This window comes from Ailuropoda melanoleuca, chromosome 4 (assembly GCF_002007445.2).
Source record: "Ailuropoda melanoleuca isolate Jingjing chromosome 4, ASM200744v2, whole genome shotgun sequence".
NCBI lineage: Eukaryota > Metazoa > Chordata > Mammalia > Carnivora > Ursidae > Ailuropoda > Ailuropoda melanoleuca.
Genome location: NC_048221.1, coordinates 101,383,924 through 101,409,734, shown reverse-complemented (window position 1 = coordinate 101,409,734; position 25,811 = coordinate 101,383,924). Strand labels below are relative to the sequence as shown.

The 25,811-nt window shown below is 35.5% G+C and overlaps 1 protein-coding gene across 2 annotated transcripts in view; it reads right to left on the bottom strand.

The window, feature by feature from the left end:
• Window positions 1–25,811, bottom strand: part of LOC100470940 (catenin alpha-2) — a 270,640-nt gene that overhangs the window by 35,130 nt on the left and 209,699 nt on the right. For both annotated transcript variants that reach the window (XM_034659447.1, XM_034659448.1), the window contains exons 9-10: window positions 8,454–8,559; window positions 4,542–4,676 (exon numbers count right to left, since the gene is read on the bottom strand). In XM_034659447.1, coding sequence (XP_034515338.1) covers window positions 4,542–4,676; window positions 8,454–8,559 — 241 coding nt within the window. The remainder of the gene's footprint in view (window positions 1–4,541; window positions 4,677–8,453; window positions 8,560–25,811) is intronic.

The window sequence follows — 25,811 nt, the reverse complement described above, 5'->3', positions numbered from 1 at the left end:
TGTTCCAACAACTGCTTGAGCGCATTACAAAATACTGACACTATTTTTTATAGATGAAATACAGAATTTTTCAAAAATGCAGTTCTCATCTCAACAAATCACATTTTTAAAATATGGAATATAAGTGTATAAAAATACAATCTATATTTTAAAATATATAATACGTATAGCATTGCACAAATAATTCCCATGTTTTCTTTTCTCTAAACTGTCTTGGATCGGATATGTCACAGTTGTCAACCACTAGTTCAGTTCCTGGTTACTGTTATTCAGGGAGTAAGGGAGTAAATATCAAATCATGGGTATTTGTTGCATGTGTATGTTTATGCACATGTACATATGTATCTTTGATTATATGCCACAGTCAGGTAGGACTGATTTGACCATTATCAGTTGGTAGTATTGTATGAATGGTTTTCATTTATTACCATGAATACTCATGTTGATTTTAATTGAGTCCAATTTTTTTAATAATGTGAAACATAGGCAATAAAGACTATAACTGACTGCTTATTCTCTAATTTCTTCTTTACCAATTCAAATCCTACCAGTATCACAAATTATATTTGCTCATCTTGTCAAGCTTCTCTCCATAACCCAATTGAGAGGGATTCAGATTTGGAAGGAAAGATTTAAATGGCAAAGAACAAAAGTGCCCATTAAGGCAAGTCACTCAAATCCCTCAGGAAGAGGGTAGGGCTCCATTCCATCAGGCTGAGGACATAGGAAACTAACATCACTCGCCTCCAAACTCTGCTCCTATACTTTGTTAGGTATGATAAAAAGACATTTATATGCAATATAATCTATTAAAATTTGTAGCATTTTCATGTGGAGTCAACAAGAACTTACAATCTGTGCCCTTCTATCTCTAACCTAAACACTGAATTCCTGTCCAAAGTAGGGTTAATTCCTCTTGCATTCTGGCTTCATTGTTATAGTGATGTATTTGAACTTCAAAAAAAAATTTAAGTGAAATTTTTCAGATTTATCAGAATGCTTGATGTTTACCATTCTACATTCTAAAATTCCACATTAGTGTTTCCAGTCTCATTCAGAAAAATTCAGAAGTACAAATGTTAGGGTAGCTAAAGATATCAAAGGTTATGGAATGGTTTTTATTTCTCCAGATCCATATGTACATCTTCATTTTAAAATTTAAAAGAACCCATTAAATCCTCTGAAACCTAGTGAATAAAAATTAAAAACATAACAGATATACAGGTAATATCCACATCATAGCATTGGAATGAACTTGTATTCAAAATATGTTTACATACTTGAAAAAAAGATTGGCTCAACCTCTCTGCCATGATGAATATAATGCTGTCACATTTAATGGATATTACCTGCACTAAAATAATTTATAGTACGCTATGGTTAAGTTTCTCTTTCCTTTGTTTTCTTCCTTCTTTCATGATCTCCCCTCCTTCCCTTCCTTCTTTTCCTTTCTTTCTTTCCCTTTCCTCCCTCCCTTCTTTTCTCTTCTCTTTTTCTTTTCCTTCCGTCTTTCCTTCCTCTTTGTTTTTTTCTTTTTCTTTCTTTCTTCTCCTTCCTTCCTTTTTTTTTCTTTTCTTCTTTGAACATTTCTTTTTCCAAAAAGCATGTAAACTAACTCAAGAGATAAAATAAACAAACACTAAGCAAATAAACTAATGGATGTTTAATCTTATGGACTTTGGTTTCCTCTACTTTCCCCTTAGCATTTAGCACTGTTAATTTTTGTTTTTTAATTTTCTCTTCCCCATTGACCCCCTTAGTAACCATACAAATGGCATAAGCTGAACTGGCTCACAAACGCATCTTCTACTTTGAGATTTAGTAAGAACAGCACTTTTTTGGCTGGTGAGAAAGACTGAAGCCAATAACTTTAAAAACAGATCTCCAGCCAGAAAATTAACAGTGCTTCTTAGCAGTTGTGTGAATGAGCACATCACATATCCAGGATTGAATTATTTTTCTAGCTTGCCATCAGGATTCAAGAGCTTTTGTACCCACTGTCCTCTTGCCCATGACCTACTGAATTTCCTGCCCCACCCACTCAAGCCAAATGCGATACAATAGAAGCCTTTCCCAGTTCGTACACACAGAATCACATAAAACATACACATGCTGACATGGTACATAACTGTGCACACGTGAGTTTTGTTCATCATGCTAGCATAAGGCTCTAAAAACACGGTTTTCAGCATTGAAATTCAAATATTTTTTTTCTTGGAAAAAATGGGAACTGTCTATCCAAATCTCTTATTTTAGGGGAAATTTTGACTACTAACACATATACCTTCCTGGGGGCTTTCATATGTTTCAAAGAAGAAGCCACAACCTTGAATCCCAAGTACATAAGCACATAGGGAAAAAGGAAGGAACATTCAAACATTTTTATTTTTTTTATTGCATGTTGTATTCTAGTAGTTTTTCCTTGAAAATAGCAACTTTGTCATTCCAGACAATAAAATAAATGGGGCCCAAAGCATGGGCACATTTTCTTGGCAAAATCATTGAAAAGTTTGTGTGTATGGGGGTCTTACATTCTTGACTCTTTCAGAACTTTGAAGGCAGTCATTTGTGGCTATTTTGCAAAACACTGATTTTTTTTTTCTCTGTTGGCCATCAGTGAAGGAGAATGAAGAATAAGATGGAGGCAGAAGTGGCAAAGACAGCAGACTACAGATGCAGGTATGGCACCAAATAGCAATCAAGCTTTGAAAAAATGAGGCCAAGAGCAGGTCCATAACTGAGCAATATATAGCAAACCTTTATAATGCATTTGACTCAGAATTATTATAAAGTTGTATAACATTCCTCTAAAAGAAGCCTTCTCCCATGCAAGGATTTTTGAACTTTGCCAGTAAGACTCAAAGAAGGAAACAGGCTTCTTGATGGTGTTTTCAATCTCAAACACCTCTACAAATGCCAACAGTGCAAGTGATAAAAGCCAGTGATGGTTTGGACTACATCTAAATGAGGAAAGACAATGGAAATGAGGCTCTGGAAGCAGTGATGAACAATGGGTACTGAGAGGATAATGGAGAGCAACTCTGCCAGTCAAATATCGCCTAGATGAGGTTGTGGAGCCTGAGATCCACAAAGATGCTTTGCGCATCCATGTAAATAATAAGATTTGGAAAGTGACATATGAAAGCACACAAGGCAAGCTAAACAAAAAGCACTCAGTTCCACAGGTGCTATATACAGATGGACATGAAAGCTGAATGGTATGGGAGACTATACCATCGGAGTCTGAAGATAAGAAAGAAAGCAAGGGATATGCAATGTTTTGATCACTTCTTGGCAGAGAGAATCTTGGAAATTACCAACTCAGCAGAAAGGACACATTGCAAGACAAATTGCTCTTGGTTGTTGAAGAAAGCAGGATCATTTTGGAAATGCAAAGAGGTGACTATGCTTTGGGAAGAGGCACAAAATAGCCAATTTACTGGACTCTAGGTGAGACTGCATGGAACAGGCTTTCCAGATGGCATCTCCATGCAAGCCAGATCAGCTCTTTTCCCAGCTGTTTTCTGCAAGCCAAACAACATAGAACCTGAAACCTTTGGGTTCAAGAATGATTTTTCCATATATTTTTATCAAATGGTCAAACTGCTGAATTTCTGAAAGTGTCTCAGTAAAGAACTGAGCTTCATGACTAGTCTGATTCTCATAAGGCATTCACCATGTTGATCACGTTATGTTCCTGGTAATGCCACACTTAAAATGGCAGCATCATGGCTGACTGGGAAAAGAACTAAAGGTGGCAGAGCCACACTTTGGAATTCGCAAATAGTTTACAATAGATGGCACCTCATGTTCAAAGAAAGGGACAGAGGGAGGAGAAGCCAAGGTGAAGAACCTCAACACATACATTTGGAAATCTTGCCAAGAAATCATAATGCTTCTGTTAATCGAACTTATTTCTTTACATTTGATGAAAGTGGACCAGATACTAAAGGAAACACTGGAGTGATTAAGCAAAGAATACATAATTGTTAGTGTTTGACAACTATGTTAGTTTTTGGCAACAGCACATCAACCTGTATTAAATTTGAATATTTTCTGGCTTTCAAGGGTTACTGATGACCTAGTATGCATTGGAACCTGATGAATGAATTCCTATTGTTTTCATCATCTCTAACATGTGAACACAATCCACACATAGAGAGGCTGGCTCCTGAACAGAAAGTGAAAATTACTAGGACTAACAAAGGGAAATAGACTCACAATGAGTAAATGTACAAAAGCTCCAAATAATTATAATAGTCACAGTTTGGCAATGAGTTTCCAGACTATGAAATTAGTTTTCTTGTGAAGAATGGAGATTTTACAAGGCTAGTATAAACACGGGGTAATTGGAAAATCAAATTGCTCTTTGTGAGTTATTGTAAGGTCTGGAATAATGGTGATAACATTTATTTAAAAAAAAAAAACCCTCCCTATGAATCACTGTAGTTTGGTGTTTTTAGCAGTACTGTTGCCAAGAATGCTTGCCTTGGAAGTACAACAGTGGGAACTTTAATTGTGAAGCCCAAGTCCCGGCTTACCCCTGACACAATGAGCTCTCCTCCCAGATTCTGTACTTCTGCCTTCACCTTGCTGCAGATATTAAGCTGATGGCAATACAAGGCAATTCGTTGAAGGTAGGCTAATAAATCCTGCTTACATGCTGAATCAGGACACTATAAAACATTAAAAAAAAAGTGACCTCAATTAGTAAGTACCCTTCAGTTTCTAATACTTACTATATAAAAGCTGTGAGAAGAAAAGGTTTTAGTGTCATATACCTTAATTACATCCATTTAACTTCACTTCTTTATAGCACATTTTAGGAAGGCCACAGCCAGTAGTTTAGAGTGGTCAGCTCTACTTTGATATAATTCTGTAAAAAGAATACTGAAGATCTTCCAGAAAGTCTTATTGGAACTTCTGTAAATGTTTATGAGTAATTTTACCAGTTGTCTTCTGAACTGTTAAGAAAACTAAATATTCTCCAGGTTTTTTCCTAGTAGACCATCCAACATTCACCATGTGTAGTTATTTTAATATGGACAACCAAAGCAATGGAAACTAGAAAGAAATCACTGGGTAGCAGTCTCTCTGACACAGCATAGGATAAAATTTCAATTCAATTAGTTGGGGGGAAAATCACTTGTTTCCTTTGGCTTTTTCAGAAAAGTATCATTCACTAAAGGAAGCCTATTTCACTTTTTGGATTTTTATATTTATCAAAACTTTGGCAACATTATAAACTTTCTTTAAATAAGAGACTCTGAGAAGGATAATGACCACTGTTAGAACAATAGATTTAAGTAAAATGAGTTTGAAGCCAATTGAAACAAACCCCTAAGAGTAAAAAGAGAACTCTTCAAAGGTTGTTCCAGAGTCGACTAGGACCAAGATTTTGAACTCTCTTCTTTTAGTGGGTAGATGTCTACCGAATACAACTGAGCTTAGCTGAACACTTCCACAGACATTTACATGACTCCCTAAAGCATTTCTGAGGCTTCAATACCAATGGCTATTCAGTCATTGAAATATATTTCTACTGCTATCAAAAGTTCAGTTCAAGATTCTGCAGGCCATCCCATTGTTCTGCCTCAGTTTGGCACCTGTAAGGGACATATACTCACCAGATCCTTGAGATGAAACATTGTAAGAAATAAGTACCTAGAGCCAAAACTGAAGTAGCTTATTTTGAATAAGAGTATGAAAAAAAGATTCCAGCTAGGTTTCCTTCAAGCTGAAGAAAGGCAATTCTGAATGAATGAATGAATGAATGAATGAGAAAGAAGAAGGAAGGAAGACAAAGGAAGGAAGGAAGAAAAAGACAGAAAAAAGGAAAGGAAAGGAAAGGAAAGGAAAGGAAAGGAAAGGAAAGGAAAGGAAAGGAAAGGAAAGGAAAAAGAAAAGGGAGGAAGGGAAGGAGGGAAAGAAGGAAGGAAGGGGAGGGAGAGAGGAAGGAAGAAAAGGAAAAAGAAGAGGAAAGGAAAGGAAGGAAAGGAAGGAAGGAAGGAAGAGAAAGAAAGAAAAGGAAAAAAAAGAAAAAAGAAAGAGAAAGAAAGGCAGTTGTTTCATTAATAATGTGAAGCCAGTGGTTGTGACATAACCATTTCTTTAATAAATGACATAGGGGTCTCTTTTATATATAACACAATTATGGTACTTTTTTTCCCCACTAACTGCATTTATCAAGAAAGAATCCCTCAGAGACTGTTTTTAGCTTTCTACAAGTACTTAATACTGTAATATTTATCCTACTCCAGAGACTCATATACTGAAAGGAATTAACTTTAAAATGATATCTCCCTAGAGGGCTGACAAGGCTTTCGATACAAATACCTTGCAGCAAATTAAACTGGAAGTTCTATCTCAATGGAGCAGTAATTAAAAATGCAATAGTCCGTAAAAAGTTTATATTGCTTGTGTATCTCAAATCTTCATAAAAATATTTTCAGGCAAAATAAAGGCAACAAATCCACTCCTTACTAATGCTCATTCTATTCTATTATTTAAAACACACACAAAAGCACGATGGACTAAGAAAAATAATTCTTGTATCGTGGAAAGAGGTGCAGATTTTGAGAAAGAAATGTCCTATTCAGACAAAACATTAGCAAAAATTGCAAGGTGCTTCACAGCTGATGACAGTGAGAATGCCACAAAGAGAGGGTTATATTTAACCCTCATCTGTTTATTTTAAAAGTCATCATAGAATAGCATTTAAATACTTTGTCATTTAATTTCAAAATACATCTAGAATTCTGGGATTTGTTTGCATGCACGTGTGGTGTGCTTTCCAGATAGCAAAACTGTTTTAGGGCTAGGATTCAAGTTGCATAATTATTGGGAATAAGGGACTAAAAATGCAAAGGCAAAAACAAAAATCACAGTAAAAAATATTGAACTCGAGGAACCTAAACATACTAAGAAACAGTTTCAGTGACTGAGATTCAGAGTTTAATGGAAAAAGCCATTCAAACTCCATCCACTTTCCCTTCTGGGAGGAAGTCCTTCCTCACAAAACTCTTTTCAGGACCGCCATCAATCTCTTCTCACTCCACTCATCCCAAGTGCCCTCAACATTTGCAGGGGAAAAAATGTGGCATTCTTTCCTGGCTGGTGTATTTTTGTTTGTTTGCATACATGCATGCATATTTCCAAGTACATTCACTGTCTCCGTGAACTTTCTGGGATATATATGGAACTCTGTATAAAGCAGTTCCGTTTATGCTTCAAACTGCAGGAAACCTGGCACTTGATAGTGCCCCGAAATTAGCAACTTAGTAATTAATGATTTGGTCTTCAACCTGCACAAATTTTAGGGGATAGTCAAATGATGGTAATATTTAATGAATTATCTTTACTATTGTTTCTCAAAAATTTAAAAGCAAGCAAAATACATTCCCTTGGATTAGCCACTGCATATGTAAAAAAATTAAAACGAGAGAATCTGTTGACTTATTTTAAATGTAGACTTAATAGTTGAATCATGTGTTTTTCTTTTCAGTGTTTAGAAGATGAGTGAATTTGGTATTGACCCAAAGGACTCTAGAATCTGGGAGGTTGGAGACAGCAAGTATTTATGGCAACAGCCAAATATTAAGGAATGAAGGAAGAAAATGATGAGAAGCAAGTCAAAAATCATAGGAGATCAGAGTCATCAATGAGAGTGAACAATCCTATGTCTCTTAGTGTCTCCAGAGAGCATCACTGCATTGCAGTCTAGTAAGCAAATTCATGCTCGTAATAAGAATAAGATAAGAATTAGTCACCTGTAAAAGTCTACTGCTTAAAGTACCCCTATAAGGCATGGGACATTATTGCGACGAGACTTATTTAGAACAGATTTTTAGAGCTCCAATTTAAGCCATGTAACATGAAAAGTGTGGAGATAAACTCAAACATTCAAGGTGAGATTGAGAACTACTTTAACGTGTATCCAATTTCAGTCTGAAAAGATACTCTGAATTTCATTCATCTGGGATACCTTTAAATCCAGATGAAAACGAGATCTGGAGGTTCTCGCTCATGTGCATTAATCCCATTTATGCTACCTCATTAATTATTATGAATTATAAAGAGCCTCAACACAGTAAGATCAATATGAAATAACCAAAGTTAAAGTTCTTCTTTCTCTTCCTCCTTTTGTAGCGCACTCGACTTGCTGAATGAGGGCAGCCAGCATAACCCATGCTTTGGGAGTTATGTCTCTTAAGTAGCGGGTACTCTTCTTTCTCAAGAAGTTGCGGTCATGGGCTTTAATGAGTCCCTCCTGAACTGAACCTACCTTTGCCATCAGCTCAGTCTCAGCAGCATTAGAGGCCTGTTTGTAAAATGTTAGTGATTACAATTCATCCTTCAGAAGCATTTTATAGGGTACATAAAATCCATTACAGAACCCGAGCGCTAATTAATGATACCGCGCAGCATGTGCTCGCTCTTCCCTCTAATATTACCTGATCAGCCACAGCGCGCGCTAATTTGTCCATTCGAGAACCTGCTTCGGCAATTTTCTTGGCGGCATTAATAACATCAGATGTATTTTTCAATGGGCCTTTGCCTCTGAAACAACATAACAACATAATTAGAAGTTCACTATTGAGAAGAAATTAACAAACCTACCATATTGTTTGTCCAGGACTTTGCTTTTATATTTGATTTTGCTCTGGCCACATGAGAGGACTTTTGAATGTATTCTGGGTTCATTTCAATTTCCGTGTTAGTAGTCCACTTACTTCCATTCACTTTTAGGGAAAATTTTCCCCCAGTTTGATGTGCATGCTTATATTTTATTCTTTACATTAATTATGTTTAAACAGTGGTTCATTAAAAAAAGATGATCACCACAAGGGCAATAGGAATTTAATATTTAAATACTTATGTGTGCCTGTGCTATTATATATACTAACTCATTTGTGTTTATTACAACCCTAGCAAGTAAGCATCATTATTCCCATTTTAGAGTAGAGGAAAACGAATGGAAAATTTATCAACTCATCGAAGATTTATAAGGGTCATAGTGTAAATTCTACATTTAAATCAGAATCTAACCAAAATCAGTGCACATGCATTGTCTTTCATACCATGTCCAGCACTATATTATATGAATTATATTTTTAAGCCTACTTCCACACTTTGAAAAGGAATGGTCTTTTGTACATAACTGGGAGACGTTCGGCCAGAATTTCAGAAATCTTTTGAGCTCTCACTCTCATTGGCTTGTATGTTTCTGGCACTGACTTGTGAAGGAACACACAAAACATGGTGTGACAGATGTCTTTATGCTTCCAAACCATTGTCCCATATTTTCACATTAAGGTTTTCAATTTGGTGGACTGTTTAATATTATATGTATTTTAAATATTTATTATAAAAGAAAAGGAAACTACGCTGCATCATAAATCCTTAAACAAAATGTAGCATGTAACTTTTCTCTTTTCTTGAGAGGTAAATAAAACAATAAATTTATTCTTTTTTTTAAGCATGGTTACTTATTCTGCTCTCTGTATGTCCACCTAAAAATCAATGTATTTTTTAAGGCTACAAAATTACATTCCCATAGTTAGAGATGTGGTGAGATGTGGAGAAAAACTACTCAGAAGCCATTTATTTAGAACATGCAGGGAGATATAGAGTGGGCAATGACTGCCATTGTTACATAATAACATTTTATAAAATGGGAGACTTCAAATGGCTTCAGAAAATAAATGTAAATGAAGGGCATTTTGTTCAGTTTCTCTCCCAATTTCCCTTCTGGCATTTTTTACATTCATAGCAAAAACAAAAATATATTGTGTGCATGTCAATGCTTAAATTATACACACCCTGGTAAATTCAAAACTTAAGATATTTCATTTTGCTAGGGTAACATCAATTCTTCCACAAAGGACATTGATTTTTTTAAATTACCGCTTAGATTTTTAAATATGACAGGGATTTTACATGAGAATATTATGTAATATGGATAAGATTCTGTGACAATCTGGCTTCCATTTTCTAACATTTTTTTTTAGTATCCCTAAATAAATTTTTCCTTGTTTTTGCTTTATATTTCTTAAGGAAGGTTTAGATGAAGAGTCTGTCAATGTTTAATACTGTTGTCATTATTACACATTTTTCCGTAACTTTCAGACCTTAGAATCTCTCTCTTTTTTTTTTTTTTTTACAGTTTTACTCTGACATAGTTATCTGTTACTTTTTGCCTCATCTTAACCCATTCACAAAGAGGTACATGCTGCTTATTTTTTTATTAGAAACAATCATGTGTTTATTTCAAGAATTTCAAAGGATTTGGGAAAACAATTCCTCATCAACTTTATATAACTTGCAACAATTGATTGACTATGACAAAATATGCTAAGTTAGTAAGGAACACTTAACAGAGTGATTTGCCTGAGGCTCAGACTCCCATCTTGCAGCCAAAGAATGATTAGAAGCGTCCCTTTTGTGATTACACAGGAGACAAGAGTTTTTGGACAAACCAGAATATCGTTATTTAAGAAGTTTGAGACTTAGTTCATTCTGTAGACTCAGTTCAAATTCCTGAAGTGGCAAGCTGGTGATAGGAACATATTTCATTAAATGAAACAGCAAGATAGAAGTTTTGAGATCATCAACTATTTCATTATTTTCTAGTTGAGGAAATGGAAACTGAAGGAGGAAGGCTAAGTGACATGCCTAAGATGACCCTGGCAGAGAGACTGACACACAAGAAGAGAATTAGGTTCGGGACCTCTGTGTCCTGAATCACAATTCAGTACTCTTTACTCTTTTTACTATATACGTCTCATTCTTATAGGAACGCTAAAGTAGTGATCTCAGAGGAAAACAAATGGCCTTCATCACAACATGAATGTACTAGAAATAATGAAAACAATAATGATCTGACTCAGGAATTTAGAAAGAAGTAGGGAAAACTAATAAAATTATAAGAGCAGATTAATGATTTGGAGAATAATGAAACACTAGAAACAAATCTAGAACAGGCTCAAAAAAACAAAAAAAGACAAAACTGATATAAAGAAATATACCTAGATTGCTATCAAGAAAAAAACAGGAGAAAACAAATATTTAAATGTGAAAATGGAAGAGCAAAATAACCTTAGAAAGCAGAATATTAAAAGTATTGTAAAACTACTTTTCTCAATACATGTAAATAAATTTGAGGACCTGGAAGATGTAACTTTCTAGGAATATATAATTTACCAATGCTGACCAGAAAGGAGATTTTGCAAAACCTATAAAGTCTGATTTCCATGGAAGAAATAAAGCTGTTAAAGAGAAAGCTGGTAAAAAAAAAAAAACAATCAGTAAATCCAGGCAGTGTCTCAGAGAAATTCATTAAACCTTTAAAAAGAAGATAATCCCAATGCTATTTAAACTCTTCCAGAATACAGGAATCCTTCAAAAACAATTAAGTAAAATAATATTGATGTTATGAGAAGTTGCTAATACAAACTATTTGAGGATGCTTATTTAGGTAGTAAAACTTTTTTATAAAAAGGAAGAAAAAGAAAAAGCAAAGAAGTAAAGGTTTAAGTGGCACTAGAATGCTAGAGTGGGTTTGCACATGCTCATAAGAGCTACTGTTAAATTTTCAAGAATTTGGTGAGTCACTTAACTTGCTGGTTGCTTGAAATCTGCCATGATAAGAGTACTTATTCCATGGGAATCAGCCAATGCTGGGTAAATGAGGGTTACCGCCGCCCCTCCCCTTCACCCCGACACCCCCCGAAAATCAGCACACCACTGCCAAAACTCAAAGTAGTAGTTACAACCAGTGGAAAGCAAGGTTACTGTGATCTGTGAGAGGTATATGGGGGCATCTGGAGCTGCGTGATGGTTATAGAGGTTACTTTTACAATAATGTTGAGGTTGTACAGTCATATATCATGAACTTTTCTGTACATATATGTCAATTTAAATACTATTTACTTATGTTTCCATCAGTCTGATGGGATATGAAAAAATTTAATTTCCATTACCTTGATGACAGAGGAGACTGGGTCTGCTTTTATCATTTATTGATCATTATTATCTCTGAGTTGTTAATATAAGCTTTTGCGTATTTTTCTAATGACTTGCTTGTTTTTACCTAAATTGGTATCTAAGCTCCTTAGGTATTTTGGATTCTAATCTTTTGTTATTTATTCATGTTTCAAATTACTTCTAGTCTTAGCCTGTATAGTTACTTTCATTACAGTTTAATATAAATTGTAATTTTATTGGACCAGATATATAAATCATTTCTACTTGAGTTTGTGCTTCTCATATGGTGTTTAAGAAGTTCTTCCTTGCTGGAGGTATTAACACTATGGTAGTAATAATTTTGCAATATATATGTGTATCTAATCAATACATTGGACACCTTAAACTTACACAACGATGTATATCAATTATATCTCAATAAAGTTGGAAAATAAAAGTTCATCCTTACCCCAAGATCATACATATAGTCTCCCATTTTATTCTAAAATTTTAAAGTTTCCTTTTCATATTTAGATATTAAATCCACATGCAGTTTCTTTTTTTGTGTATAAGATGAGATAGGAATCACACTCCTACTTTAGTTTTCATACCAGTAACCAAATGTCCCTGGATCATTGATTGAAAAGTGAATTTTTTCTTCTGTAGTCTTTGTTATGATTAAATTATGTGCCCTTTTTATTTTTAAATTCTGCATGAGTAAATGTATTACTTTAAAATGTAAATATAAACCCACACATACATGGTCAGTTCACTTATGACAAAGCAGCCAATACTATCCAGTGGGGAACAGTCTCTTCAATAAATGGTGTTGGAAAAACTGGGCTATTATCTTACACTGTACATAAAAATCAACTCAAAATTGATCAAAGACTTGAACATAAGACATGAAACCATGAAAACCCTAAAAGAAAACACGGCAATAAGCAATTTGACACTGGTCTTGAAGATTTTTTGGATTTGACACCAAAAGCAAAGACAACAAAAGAAAAAACAAACAGGCGGGATGACCTCAAACTAAAAAGCTTCTGTACAATAAAGGAAATCATTAACAAAATGAAAAGACAACCTACCAAATGGGAGAAAATTTTTGCAAATCATTTATCTGATTAAAATAGTTATATCCAAAATATATAAAGAACTAATACAACTCAATAGCAATAAAGGCAAATAATCCAATTTAAAAATGAGCAAAGCACCTGAATAGACATTTTTTCCAGAGAAGATATACACATAGCCAACAAGAGCCTGAAAAGGTGCTTAACATCACCAATCATCAAGGAAATGTAAATCAAAACCACAATGAGAGATAAGCTTACAACTGTTAGAATTTCTATTATCAAAAAGAAAGGAAAAAACAAGTGTTGGTGAGGAGGTGAAGAAAAGGGAACTCTCATGCACTGTAGGTGGGAATGTAAATTGGTATATAGCCATTATGGAAAACAGTATGAGAATTCCTTAAAAAATTAAAAATAGAACTATCATATGATCCAATACCCATAAGTGGTATTGGGTATTTATCCAAAGAAAATGAAAACACTGACTCAAAGAGATACATGCACCTTCATGTTCACTGCATGCTTATTTACAATAGCCAAGATATGAAAATCTAAATCTCTTTGATGGAATAATGGATAAAGTGATATGTCTATATATCTATATGTGCTGTGTATACATATGTTGAGTTCAGGGTCTGTTCCTTTAAAAATACTGGTTATTAACCCAGTGTGTGTGTATACATATATAGACTTCATTCTTTTGGGGATGAGTAAAATTCCATATATATATTTGTGACAATGTGGATGGACCTTGAGGGTATTATGCTAAGTGAAATAAGTCAGAGAAAGACATATACCATATAAGCTCACTTATGAGTAATCTAAACCAAAACAAAAAACAAAACCCAAACAAAACCAACCAACCTCACAGAAATACTCAAATTCATGGATATTCGAGAACAAATTAGTGGTTACCAGATGCCTAGAGTGGAAGGGATGGTGGAGGCTGTAAAAGGAGGGCAGGCAGTAAAATGGGAGAAGGAAATTAAAAAGTACAAACTCCCAGCAGTAAAATAAGTAAGTCATGGGGATATAATAATAATAATAATAATAATAATAATAATAATAATAAATTGTATACTTGAAAGTTACTAAGAGTAGATCTTAAAAGTTTTCTTCATCAAAGGGAAAAAAATTGTAACTATGTATGGTGATGGATGTTAACAAGACTTACTGTGATCATTTCACCATATATATATGAATATCAAACTTTAAAATGTAAATTTAAAAACAGAAAGCATTACAATTATCCAGAAAAAATAGCACAAGAAAAACATTCAGCTACTAAATGGAATGTCTAGATATTCATAAGTACTTTAGGTACTAAAGTGAAGTTAAAGCCATGTTCATCCTCATTGCTTCATGAAAATGAATTAAGAAAATTCTTTGAAACATCTGGAAAACCCTGACTATCTGGTATAGGATTCTGAACATCATGCAAGTTTCAAGAAAGCTGCAAAGTACAGATTTCTTTGAGTACAGAATCAGTGACATGACCCAATTTCCCCACATCATAAACAGAAGAGGAAGGGGATTGAAAAGATAGTTGTATCAGTTGGGGGGATAGGGGAATAAAAGTTACTAGCTTCTGGGGCGCCTGGGTGGCACAGCGGTTAAGCGTCTGCCTTCGGCTCAGGGCGTGATCCCGGCGTTATGGGATCGAGCCCCACGTCAGGCTCCTCTGCTATGAGCCTGCTTCTTCCTCTCCCTCTACCCCTGCTTGTGTTCCCTCTCTCGCTGGCTGTCTCTATCTCTGTCAAATAAATAAATAAAATCTTTAAAAAAAAAAGTTACTAGCTTCTTTATGCTATTTGCATGGTTGTGTGGCTGCTCTTAGTGGAAGCTGGGTAGTAACTGTGGGGTAATAACCTGTATCTTTAAAAGAAGAGACACTGAACTCAACATATGTACAAGGGTAGCATTTTCTTTTAATGTTATCATTACATAGGTTGGGAGTGAATTCTGAAACTCCTGCAAACATCAAAGTATCTCTATAGCAGTGCTGTCCAAGAGAATTTTGTAATGATGGGCATGTTCTATAATTCTACATTGTCCAATACAGCAGCACCTAGACACATGTGACTATAAAACACTTAAAATGTGGCTAGTATGACTGAGGGACTGAGTTTAATTTGATTTAATTATTTCTTCTATTTTTAACTTTTCATTTTGAAGTAATTATAGATTCCCAGGAACTTACAAGGATATATATGAGGATGTTCTATGCACCCTTAATCCAGCCTCCCCCAGTGTTAGCATCTGGCAAAACTATATAATACAATAATAAAAGCAGGAAACTGATATTAATAGGATTCATAGAGATTATTCAGATTTCAGCAGTTACACATGCAGTTGTGTATATATGTGTATGTTATAGGCCATTTTATCGTATGTGCAACTTCATGTAACTATTACCACAATTGAGGCACAGATATGTACTATTAACACAAGGTTCTCTTAACTAACTCTGTATCACCTGCCCTCCATTCCTAATTGTAATCAGCTATAGTTGACCCATAGATGATAATAATCTGTTCTCCATCTCTTTGTTTTTATTTCAAGAATGTTATCTTAGGGGTGTCTGGGTGGCTCAGTGGTTAAAGCATCTGCCTTTGGCTCAGATCATGATCCGAGGGTCCTGGGATTAAGTCCTGCATCAGGCTCCCTGCTCCAAGGGGAGGCTGTTTCTTCTTCTCCCACTCCCCCCGCTTGTGTTCCCTCTCTCACTGTCTCTCTCTGTCAAATAAATAACAATTTAAAAAAATGTTATCTTAATGGAATCTTACAGTATCCATCATTTGACATAGGTATTTTTCACTCTGTGTAAGGTCCGTGAAATTCATCCAAGTTGCTACATCTATGTATTGCTAAGTAGTCTTCTGTGGTATGAATGCACCAGAGTTTATTTGACCATTATCCAAATGAAATACATATGGGTGGTTTTCAGTTTTAGGCTATCACAAATATATCGGGTATAAATATTTGTGTACAGGTTTTTGGGTAAATACAGATTCGAACTTTGTGATAAATGCCCAAGAGCAAAATTACTGAGGTCTATGATTAATCCATTTTCAGTTTTAAAATTAAATGTCAAATTGTTTTCCAATTTTATCTCATCTTAAATAAAATTTAAAAACCTAGAGCTTACATCCTTCACTTAATGGTGAAAGAATGAAAGCTTTTACTCTGAAAGCAAAACAGAGGTGTCCCTTTAGCCACTTCTACTCAACAAAATACTAGAAGTCCTAGCCAGGGCAATTAATCAAGAAAAGGAAACGAAAGGTATCCAGACTGGAAAGGAAGAAGTAAAGTTATCTTTGTTCACAGACACATGATCTTTTATGTAGGAAACCCTAAATATTCTAAAACAAACAAACTTGGAATAAATTAATCCAGCAAAATTGTGAGATATAAAACCAACACACAAAAATCTATGAGGCAACATACAAAAATCTATCAGCATTACCCTGATACCAAAACCAGATAAAGACTTCACTGAAAAAGAGAACTACAGACCAATATCCCTGCAAACATGGATGCAAGAATTCCCAATAAAATACTAGCAACCTGAATCCAACAATACATTTAAAAAAATCATTTACCACAATCAAGTGGGATTTATTCCTGGGCTGCAAGGGTAGTTCAATATTCACAAAACAATCAATGTGATACACCACATTAATAAAGTAAAGGATAAGAACTATATGATCATTTCAATAGAAGCAGAAAAAGCATTTGACAAAGTACAGCATCCACTCATGATAAAAACCCTCAGAAAAGTAGATTTAGAGGGAACATATCTCAACATAATAAAGGGCATATGTGAAAAACCCACAGCTAATATCATCCTCAATGGGGAAAAACAGAGACCTTTTACTCTACAGTCAGGAATAAGACATGGATGTCCACTCTCACTACTGTTATTTATCATAGTCTGGAAGTCCTAGCCACAGCAATCTGACAACAAAAAGAAATAAATGGCATTCAAAACAGCAAGGGAGAAGTAAAACTTCTATTTGCAGGTGACATGACACTGTATATAGAAAATCTGAAAGACTCCACCAAGAAGCTACTAGAACTGTTAAACAAATTCAATAAAGTCACAGGCTACATCAACATAGAGAAATCCATTGCATTTCTGTACACCAATGATGCAGCAGCAGAAAGGGAAATTAAGGAATCAGTACCATTTACAACTGCAGCAAAAATTATAAGATACCTAGGAATAAACTTTACCAAAGAGGTGAAAGACCTATACTCTGAAAACTCTAAAACACTGATGAAAGAAATTGGAGATGACATAAAGAAATGCAAACACATTCAATGCTCATCAGTTGGAAGAACAAATACTGTTTAAATGTCTAATCTACTCACAGCAATCTACACATTTAATGCAATCCCTGTTGAAACGCCAACAGCATTTTTCACAGAGCTAGAACCAACAATCCTAAAATTTGTATGGAATCACAAAAAATACAGAATAGCCAAAGCATCCTTGAAAAAGAAAAGCAAAGCTGGAGGCATCACAATTCTGGACTTCAAGTTATATAACAAAACTGCAGTAATCAAAACAAAATGGTACTGGCACGGAAATAGACACATAAATCAATACAACAGAATAGAAAACCCATAAATGAATCCATAGCTATATGGTCAAGGAATCTTTCATAAATCAGGAAAGAATATCCAATGGGGGAAAAGACAGTCTTTTCAACAAATGGTGTTGGGGAAACTGGACAGGAACATGCAAAAGAATAAAAGTGGACCACTTTCTTACTCCATACACAAAAATAAATTAAAAATGGATTAAAGACCTAAATGTGAGACCTTAAACCATAAAAATCCTAGAGGAGTGGGGTGCTTGGGTGGCTCATTTGGTTAAGCGTCTGCCTTTGGCTCAGGTCATGATCTCAGGGTCCTAGGATTGAGCCTTGCATCAAGCTCTCAGTTCAGCAGGGTGTCTGCTTCTTCTTCTGCCCTTTCCCCACTCAGTGTACTCTCTCTCTCCTCTTTCTTCTCTAACAAATAAATAAATATATATGTTTTTTTAAATCCTAAAGAACATAGAAGTAACCTTTTTGACATGGGCCATAGCAACTTCTTGCTAGATATGTCTCCTAAGGCAAGGGAAACAAAAGCAAAAATAAACTATTGGGACTTCATCAAAATAAAAAGCTTCTGCACAGTGAACAATCGACAAAACAATCAACGAACCTAGAAAGCAACCTATGGAATGGGAGAAGATATTTGCAAATGACATATCTGATAAAGGATTAGTATCCAAAATATAAAAAGACCTTATCAAACTGAACACCGCAAAATCAAATAATCCAATTAATAAATGGGCAGAAGACATGAATAGACATTTTTTTCCAAAGAAGACATACAGATGCCCAACAGATGCATAAAAAAGTATTCAACAGCACTCATCATCAGGGAAATGCAAATCGAAACTACAGTGAGATAGCACCTCACACCTGTTAGAATGACTAAAATAAAAAACACAAGAAGCAGGTGTTGGTGAGGATGTAGAGAAAGGGGAACCCTCTTGCACTGCTGGTGGGAATGCAAACTGGTGCAGCCACTCTGGAAAACAGTATGGAGTGTCCTCAAAAAGTTAAAAAGAGATTACTCTATGATTCAGCAATTGCACTACGAGGTATTTACCCAAAGAATACAAAAATACTACCAAAGGGGTACATATATCCCAATGTCTATAGCAACATTATCTCTATAAAAGCCACATTATGGAAACAGCCCAAGTGTCCAACTGATGCAAAGATAAAGAAGATGTGGTGTACACACACACACACACACACACACACACTGGAATATTACTCAGCCATAAAAAAATAATGAAATCTTGCCATTTATAATGACACGGATGGACCCAGACAGTATTATGTTAAGCAAAATAACATAAAAAATAAATAAAAAATGGGCAGAGGGTCTAAATAAACATTTTTCCAAAGGAGACATACAGATGGCCAACAGACACATGAAAAGATACTCAACATCACTAATCATCAAGGAAATGCAAATCAAAACCACAATGAGATATCAGCTTCCCCTGTCAGAATGACCAAAATAAAAAAGAAAAGAAATAACAAGTGCTGGCAAGGATGTGGAACAAAAGGAACACTTATGCACTGTTGTTGGGAATGCAAACTGGTACAGTTACTGTTGAAAAGAATATGGAGGTCCCTCAAAAAATTAAAAAAATCAACAACGAAAAAGACATAGGATCCACTAATTCCAGTACTGGAATTACCCAAAGAAAATGAAAACATTAATTGGAAAAGATACATGCACCCATATGTCTATTGCAGCATTATTTATAATAGCTGAGATATAGAAGCAATGTAACTGTTTATCAATAGATGAATGAATAAAGAAGATGTGGTGTACACACACACACACACACACACACACACACACGATGGACTATTATTCATCCATAAAAAATGAGATCTTGCTATTTGCAACAACCTGGAGGGACTCGAGGGTATTACGCTAAGTGAAATAAGTCAGAGAGAGAGATAAATACCATATGATTTCACTTATATGTGTAATCTAACAAAGAAACAAAACAAACAAGCAAAACAAAACACAGACTCATAGATCCGGGAAACAAACTGTTGATAATCAGAGTGGGGATGTCTTGGCAGGGTTTGGGGGTGGAGGATGGGGGCATGAGTGATGGGGATTAAGAGCCGCAAACTTCCAGTTAAGTCAAAGGGATGCAATATTCCACACAGGGAATATAGTCAATAATATTGCAATAACTTTGTATAGTGACAAGTAGTAACTACCCTTAGCATGGTAAGAATTTTGTAACATATATAGTCGTCAAATCACCATGTTGTACACCCGAAACTATGTTATTATATGTCAACTATACTTCAATTAAAAATAAACTTCTTTTTCAAAAAAGTGTAATACTGGTGTAAAGACAGACCAATAGAACAGAACAGAGAATAGAGAGGAGAGAAATAAACCCTCATGCATATGGCAAAATGATTTTTCAACAGGGGTGTCACAAGACCATTTAACAGGAAAAGGACAGTGTTTTCAACAAATAGTGTTTAGAAAACTTGATATCCACACGCAAAAAAAAAAAAAAAAGGATGTGGGACCCTTATACTATATATAAAAATTAACTCAAAATTTATGAAAGACCTTAAATAAGAGCTAAACTATAAAAATATTACAAGAAAACACAGAAACTTCCTGACATCGGATTTGGCAATGATTTCTTATATATGATACCAAGAACACAGGTAACAAAAGAAAAACTGATAAATTTGACTACAGCAAAATTTTAAAAACTTTTGTGCATAAAAGGACACTACAGAGTAAGAAGGAAACCCTCAGAATCAGGAAAAAGATTTACAAATTATACACCTAACAAGGAGTTAATATCTGTAATACATAAAAAAAAAAACCTTACAACTCAACATTAATAAATGAACCTGATTAAAAAAGGAGCAAAGGCCTTGAATATACATACCTGTAAATATATATATATATATATATATATATAGTGACAAATCAATACATGAAAAGATGTTCAACATCACTAATTATAAGGGAATGCAAATCAAAACCAATGTGATACCATCTCACACTCATTAAAATGGCTATTAGAAAAACAAACAAAACAAAGGCAGAAAATAAGAAGTGTGGTCAAGAATGTAGAGAAGTTAGAACATTTGTGCACTGCTGATGGGAATGTAAATGGTGCAGCTGCTATGCAAAACAGTGGTTCCTCAAAAAATTAAAATCAAACATCATATTATCCAGCAATTCTACTCCTTAGTATATACTCCAAAGAACTAAAAAGCAGGGTCTCAAGAAGATACCTGTACACCCATGTTTATAGCATTATTCACAATAGCCAAAAGGTGGAATCAATTCAAGTGTCTGACATGGATGAATGGATAAACAAAATATGATATATACATACAATAGGATATTATTTAGTCTTAAAAAGGAATGAAAGTCTGACATAAGCTACAACATGGATAAACCCCGAGAACATTATGCCAAGTGAAATAAGTCAGTCACAAAAAGACAAATACACTGTTTCCACTTATCTGAGATACTTCAGAGTAGTAAAATACATACAGATAGGAAAGAGAATGGTGGTTGCCAGAGGTGGAGGTGAGAGAGGAATGGGGAGTTAGTGTTCAATGGTACAGAGTTTCTGTTGGGGAAAATGAAAAATTTCTAGAGATTGATGGTGGTGATGGTTACACAATATAAATGCATTCAATGCCACAGAACTGTATACTTAAAAATGGTTAAAATGGTGAATTTTATTATATATATTTTTATACAATAAAAAGTAATTAAATAGCCACATGGCTACTGTATTTGACAGCACAGGTCTAAATGAACCACAGCCATCTGAATAATGCAAAGTGGGACAGAAACCATAAACAAACAGCCAACAGTAAAAAAAAAAAAAAAAACACAACCAAAACTCAGGCCTGGAAAAGAGAAGATAATGTTTGAGTCTTGTATCAGTGAAAGGAAATGTTGACAAAGGAATTGACCCCATTGGCTGTCTAGCTTCTAGTCTCAAAATGATGTGTTTCCCTATCTTAAACCAGATTCACTATTTTAGGCATGTTAAAAGGTGCTTTGAGGAATCTTGTGATCTTAAAGACAGAAACCATAATATTGTTCCACCTGGAACATGTTTTTTATTTTTTTTCTTTTTGAAAGAACATCAAATCATAGAATTGGCTCTATTATAAAGGCTCACATAACCATTTCTCTTTTGGTAATAGGTCATTCTTATATAAGGCTCAATATTTGGAAGCTTTCCCAGGAAGTAATATCTCAAAAAAAAAAAAGTCATGGAAAACTATAACTATATCATGCTATCTGCATTTAACAATGAATTCACATTTATTTCATGGAAAGGTAATAAGTATTAATGGGACAAATTAATGTATGAGTACATTCTGCTATTGTACTCAGTACCCAGAATTCTGAAATTCTGAGTTATTCCAAATTAAAAGGTTTATTTGCTATACCATTCTCAATACCTCTAACTTGTCAATACACTGTGACTCTCCAGTAATGATATAAAGTATATAGGAATGTATCTGCAAATGTACTGAATCATAGAAGCTTCTTTTCAGAAACAGATTTCCATAAAACATACTTGGAAAATACCACTTTCACCAATTAGCTGATGCAGTATGATGTACAAAAACACCACAGTAGAAAGTATGGGGAATAATAATGAGTCTATGGGACTGCAAGACCATGACTTCAACCATTCAAGGAAGTCACATTTCTGTTATGGCCTTGAAGTTAAAGTAAAAATATGTACAAAGCTGAGAAATAAGCCTAAGGGTAAATAAAGGCAGGGCTTGAGTTCTGGTCCAAGATCACATTGAGGAAAAACCTTGAACTCACCTCCTCCATGGAGATACCAAATCTACCCCTATTTATAAACCAGTTTCTCCTAAAGAAGAACTGAGGTCTGAGTGAACAGTTTCTGCACACTAAAAGATGAGAGCCCACAGAAAGAACAGCAAGAGAGGCAGAGACACAGTAACAAAGGTAACACCTACCCCTGACACTGGGAACTACAGTGGATAGAAACAGCACTGCAGGACCATGAGCAGATTCATCTGCCCTGGGGCACCAAGAAAAGAAAACATGGTTTCAAAGAGCAACTAGAATATAACAGAACCCTGCCAAATGGTGAGAGAGTGGCTGGAACTCTCTTCAGGTTGGAGGCACTGACAAACACCATGGTTTATGTCCCCCCGCCCCACCTTAATAACAGAGATGGAGCAGGGTCTAGGCACCATAGCTGGCCTGCCAATTCAGGAAGCCCTGAGTCCCTTGGCCTACACAAGCCTGGGATGATCTGTGGCACCATAAAAAGCTGTAGTTTAAAAGAGCAACTAGGATATAAAAGATCCAGGCCTAGACCTCTTCCAAATGGTGGAGGAGCTGCTGAGACTTTTTGGCTCAGATGACCTAATGAGTGCCATGGTTTACATTTCCCCTTCACTCTTCCAAAGCATGGATGGGAGCAGTGTCTGGGTGCTCTGGCTGGCTTATCACCTCAGAGAACTTTGGGCCCTTAGCTCACGCCGGTCCAAGGTGTCTTACCAAGGTGGCCCTAGTGTGGTGCATACCAAGACACCCTTGGTAAGTGTGCACTATTTGCCAATGTGACACAGGTGCAAGTACCCTGGAACACTATAGTCTTGCACTACTTCACCTCCAGATAACTTGTCAGGACACCCTTGACACAGAACACTCTGGGGCCTCACAGCTCAAGACCATTTCAGCTCCAGCTACCCCACCAGGGAACCACCCTACAAAGATAATCCTGGGAACCCCTGGCCCACGCACACCTCAGCAATAGCTGCCCTATCAGGGCACCCCCTGCACCAAGCACCCTGAGATACCTCAGCTGCATCCACTTTAGTGTCAGTTGTCCTACTTGGATGCTTTCTACACAGAGAGCCCTAGGACCTCCCAGCTTGCACCCACTTCAGCTCCTGCTCTTCTGCCTGTATGCCTTCTCTGTGGAGAGTCCTAGGGCCACCCAAACCCACACCTACTTCAACTCTGGCCATTAAACCAGGGGAGCCCCAGCATGGAGTTTCCCAAGACCCTCATTCCTCACCAGCCACAGCTTCAGCCTAACAGCCAGAGTCACCAGGCGCACACTGTGAACATAAGGGACAACCATACAAAATATCATTCCTTAAAGTTTAGGAGAAGTAGCTACTCTGTCAAATTCATAGAAACAAACACAGACAGTTAAGCGAAATGAGGAGACAGAAGACTCTCCAAATGAAAGAATAAGGAAAACACAGAAAAAGTCTAAATGAAATGGAGATAACCAAAGTAATGGTCATAAAGATGCTCACTGGACTGGAGAGAAGAGTGAAGGAACTTAGTGAGAACTTAAAATATATATATATATATATATGAACCAGAGTTGAAGAATACAAAATGAAAAATACACTAGAGGGAATCAAGAGTAGATCAGAGGATACAGAAGAATGGACGAGCAACCTGAAAGACAGAGTACTGGAACACACCTAAGCTGAACAGCAAAAAAATAAAATTAAAATTAAAAAATCTGAAATTATGTTAAGGGATCTCTTAAATAGTACCAAGTGAACAAACATTTGCATTATAGAGGTCCCAGAAGGAGAAGAGAGAGACCAAAAGGGGCAGAGAACTTATTTGAAGACCTACAACTGAAAACTTTTCTAACCTGGAGAAAGAAACAGACATCCAGGTTCAGGAAGCACAGAGTATTACTAACAAGATGAACCCGAGGTGGCCCACACCATGACATATAGTAATTAAAATACTGAAGAATAAAGATAAAAATAAAATTTTAAATGCAGCAAGAGAGAAGAAACTAGTAACATACAAGGGAAACCCCTGAAGACTATCAGCTGATTTTCAGCAGAAACTTTGCAGGCCAGAAGGCAGTGTCATGATATATTCAAAGTGCTGAAAGGAAAAAAAAACCTACAACAAAGAATACTCTAACAGGCAAGGTTATTATTCAGAATTGAAGGAGAGATAAAAAATGTCCCACACAAAAGTTAAAAGAATCCATCACCACGAAACCAGCCTTACAAGAAATGTTAAAGAAATTTCTTTACATGGAAAAGAAAAAGCCATAATTGGAATTACGAAAAAAAAAATCATTAGCAAAAGCAAACATACAGTAGAGATAGTAGATCAATCACTTATAAAGCTAGCATGAAGGTTAAAAGATAAAAGTAGTGAAATCAATTTCATGTTAAAAATTACTTAAGGGTATGTCAAGCACAAGAAAAAAACCTGGGAAGACCACAAACACATGGAGGTTAAGTAACACACTACTAAACAATGAATGGGCCAACCAGAAACTAAAAGAAGAAATTTTAAAAAGTACATGGAAACAAATGAAAATGAAAACACAATTGTCCAAAACCTCTGGAATGCAGCAAAAGCAGTGTTAAGAGGGAAGTTTATAGCAATACAGGCTGACCTCAAGAAACAGGAAATATCTCAAATAAACAACTTAACCTTACACCTAAAGGAGCTAGAAAAAGAACAAACAGAACCTAAAACCAGCACAAGGAAGCAAATAATAAAGATTAGAGCAAGAAAAAAATGATATAGAAACTAAAACAATAGAACAGATCAATGAAACCAAGAGCTGGTTCCTTGAAAAAAATAGTAAAATTGATCTCTAGCCAGACTTATCAAGAAAAAAACAGAATGGACAGATGCATGAAAAAATAAAATCACAAATGAGAGAGGACAAATAACAACCAACACCACAGAAATACATACAATTATAAGAGAATATTATGAAATATTAATGTCAACAAATTGGACAACCTACAAGAAATGGGTAAATACACAGAAACGTATAAACTACCAAACCTGAAACAGGAAGAAAAGGAAAATTTGAACAAATTGATAACCAGTAAAGATGTTGAATCAATAATCAAAAAACTCCCCCCAAAAACAAAAGTCTAGGACCAGATAGCTTCCCAGGCAAATTCTACAGAACATTCAAAGAAGAGTTAATACCTCTTCTTCTCAAACTATACCAAAAATAGAATGGGAAGGAAAACTTCCAAATTCATTCTAAGAGGCCAGCATTACCTTGATATGAAAACCAGATAAAGCCACCACTAAAAAATAAAATCACAGGCCAATATCCCTGAAGAACATAGATTTAAAAATCCTGAACATAATACTGCAAACTGAATCCAA